Genomic DNA, 2,760 nt, shown 5'->3' on the forward strand with positions numbered 1-2,760 from the left:
TCCACCAGATGGCGCCCTAGGCGGTCGCCTTAGTCGCCTATACCCAGAGCCGGCACTGGCTAGAATGCTCAAATGTTCACAAACCGACCGGTTTTTATTCATAAATTCAAATTAATCACAAATTGCTGCCATGTTTTAAAAGTAATGTATTTTAAAAATATATTTTTTCCAAGTGGGCAAACAGATAAAGAGGAAAATCACAGTTTATGTAGTTTTTACTTGACTTTAAAGGTTCTTAAATATATACAGATATTTTATGTTTATTGCAAAGAACTGAAGATTAAATGTAAAATGTCTTCTAGAAGCACCTAATTAAGAATAGAATCACCAAAAAGAGGAGAAAAAAACTGAAAAGTTGCACAAAAGCATAATTTTAATAAAAAATAACACTTAAGTTGGTATAAAATAATATTTAACTTAATCTATGTAAAAATGTTTATTTAAAAAATTTTTCAGTAATTCTTAATTTTCCATTGAATTGTATGGAAAATATCAATTTTACATTTATTATAAGTTCGGCCTGAGGTTGTTCCCTTCTTCCACCACCAGGGGGCGGCAGAGCTCCTAAACTCGCTCGGTGAGATGAGTTCTGAACCGCCGAATCAAACTAAATTCTGAACTTTCGGGGCTGGACGCCAGTCATGCGCAGAAGCCTTCGGATCCAAACGGCGGAGAATCAAAGTTTGGGGCGGAAGCTTTGAAGCCAAACAGCGGATTCCAGGTAAACAGTTGCGCCGCTAATTGCCCCTTTCAGGTGTGTGAGTCAGAGAGGGGGGCTCCCCCGACTCCAGGGTCCCCCCCATCCCTGTTACCCACAGACTGGAGGCGGAGGGAGGCGCCGCTGATTCCACTCCCCCCTCTTTTTCTCCCCCCTCCCTCAAAGTTCTCCTCCGCCGGACTCCTCACTGATTGATCGTCGGGAGCCTCCCGGAGGAAGCCCTCCTGCGTGGAGCGCGGGAGGGGGGGGTTGGTGTGTGTGGAACGAGGAGAGAAGGAGCAAGGCAGACCGCTCCGTGTTTGTGCGGGTCGCACATGACGCGCGGGGAGAAGGCGCGTGGGCGGATGAGGAAGTTCAGATTGATGGCTCTACTGTAAACGGCGCTCGCACGCGGCAAAGGGCGCGCGCGCAGGCTCTCTGTCCAGAAGTTTCCTGTGTGGAGCTGAGGTGGTCCGCGCGCGGGAAAATGACAATCAAGCTAGTGGTCACACTGCTCCTCGCGCTCGGTGCTCGGTGAGTTTACTTGATTTTCCTCCAAATAAACACCTTTAAAATTAAAAAAATTAAGCTAAATTAATTTATTAGAAGATGTTTAACAAAAAAAGTGAAAGTTTGGAATTATTATGATTATTTTATTTATCGTAATCGCCCCCCTTTTAATTTCAGTTGTGATTTATTGGAATATGGCGACGACGAGGAAGACCTCCACGACTCCACCGTCAGTCAGATGCTGGCGCCCAGGTCGCACCAGGAGGACGCCACTATGATCCTCAACAACCTGCTGAGGGAGTACGACAAGACTCTGCGGCCAGACATAGGAGGTGAGGACCAGGAACCCCCCCAGATAGATAAATGCTGGCTGGGGAGGGGGCACCATCAAAGATCAATGCAGCTCTCTTATTGTGAAAGGGACATAAACCAGTTGCAGATTTCACAACATAATCATGAAATATTTAAAAATATATAAGACCAAATGATGTGAAGAGGGAATTTCTAGTCTATTTTAATCCATCGTCTCTATATTTTATATATTTTTGGAGTCTTTTATTTTTATAGTGTTTGTGCTGTTTTAGTCCTCCCCCTTGATTGCACCTACTTTCATTGCCGCCGTGTCACCGGCAGTGCAATCAGAGATCTGGGCTTCTCCAAAGGCACAAAAGTCGTCCTAAAGGTGAGGCCTCTAATCAAAAAAAAAAAAAAAGCTTTACTGGTGGTCTGCACAGTGAGCATTCTGGGTATTTTTTGAGGGGCAGTTAGTGCAGGGCGGGGCTCCATTTTCATGATCTTATTCTGAAAAAAAGAAAACAGACTTCCCCCCTTCAGCGCTCTCTTTTTAATCACTTTCTGTGCTGGCAACGCTCATTATATGATACTTCAAATCGGCAGTCTCAGCTGTGGAATCCATTTGTTGGCACTTTGGTTGACTCTTACAGTTTGCTGAGAAAATTATGAAAAGATTTTGCCTAAAGAAAGTTAACCTGCTTGGATTGCTACTTTTGATTTTGTACAAAACGTCCACATAAATGAGAACTTTTTTCTTTTGTTGCACGTTTTGATTTTTTTGCATAATTTGTATCATAAATACATATTTGTTTGATAAATGACTTTAGTAAATTATAAATAAATCAAATTGGGAAAAATCATACCCAGTTTTTATAGTTAACCACCCAACAAGCAACTTAGTATTTTTTTTTGGACCAACTCAGATGAAACTTGTGTTTTTAACATGTTCTTCCCATTTTTCTGATTATTAAGCGTAAAACTGTATTTTTGAGTATTTCTTTATTCAAATCTCAAATCGGACAAAAAAAAATTAGAAAAATTGCACTGCCAATGTTAGGTTAGGGGAGTGAGGGGCTGTAAGCCAGGGGTCCCTATATACTATGGCCCACGGGCCGGATCCGGCCCTCCTCCACGTTTGGCCCAGGCCCCTGAACACTATCAGATGCTTGCTGTAAGCTAGCAAGATGATAAGAAGTAGGGGCAGGCTTACCAGTGAACTCTTGCCGTTCTACAGAAACTATATTCTAGAAAATAACATA

The 2,760-nt window shown here is 42.6% G+C and overlaps 1 protein-coding gene across 1 annotated transcript in view; it reads left to right on the plus strand.

The window, feature by feature from the left end:
* Nucleotides 1–502: 502 nt before the first annotated feature.
* LOC112160000 (gamma-aminobutyric acid receptor subunit gamma-3) overlaps nt 503–2,760 on the plus strand; it is a 135,851-nt gene continuing 133,593 nt past the window's right edge. The window contains exons 1-3 of the mRNA XM_024294298.2: nt 503–721; nt 884–1,231; nt 1,385–1,539. Coding sequence (XP_024150066.1) covers nt 1,185–1,231; nt 1,385–1,539 — 202 coding nt within the window. The 5' untranslated portion in view covers nt 503–721; nt 884–1,184. The remainder of the gene's footprint in view (nt 722–883; nt 1,232–1,384; nt 1,540–2,760) is intronic.

This window comes from Oryzias melastigma, linkage group LG2 (assembly GCF_002922805.2).
Source record: "Oryzias melastigma strain HK-1 linkage group LG2, ASM292280v2, whole genome shotgun sequence".
Taxonomy (NCBI): Eukaryota; Metazoa; Chordata; class Actinopteri; order Beloniformes; family Adrianichthyidae; genus Oryzias; species Oryzias melastigma.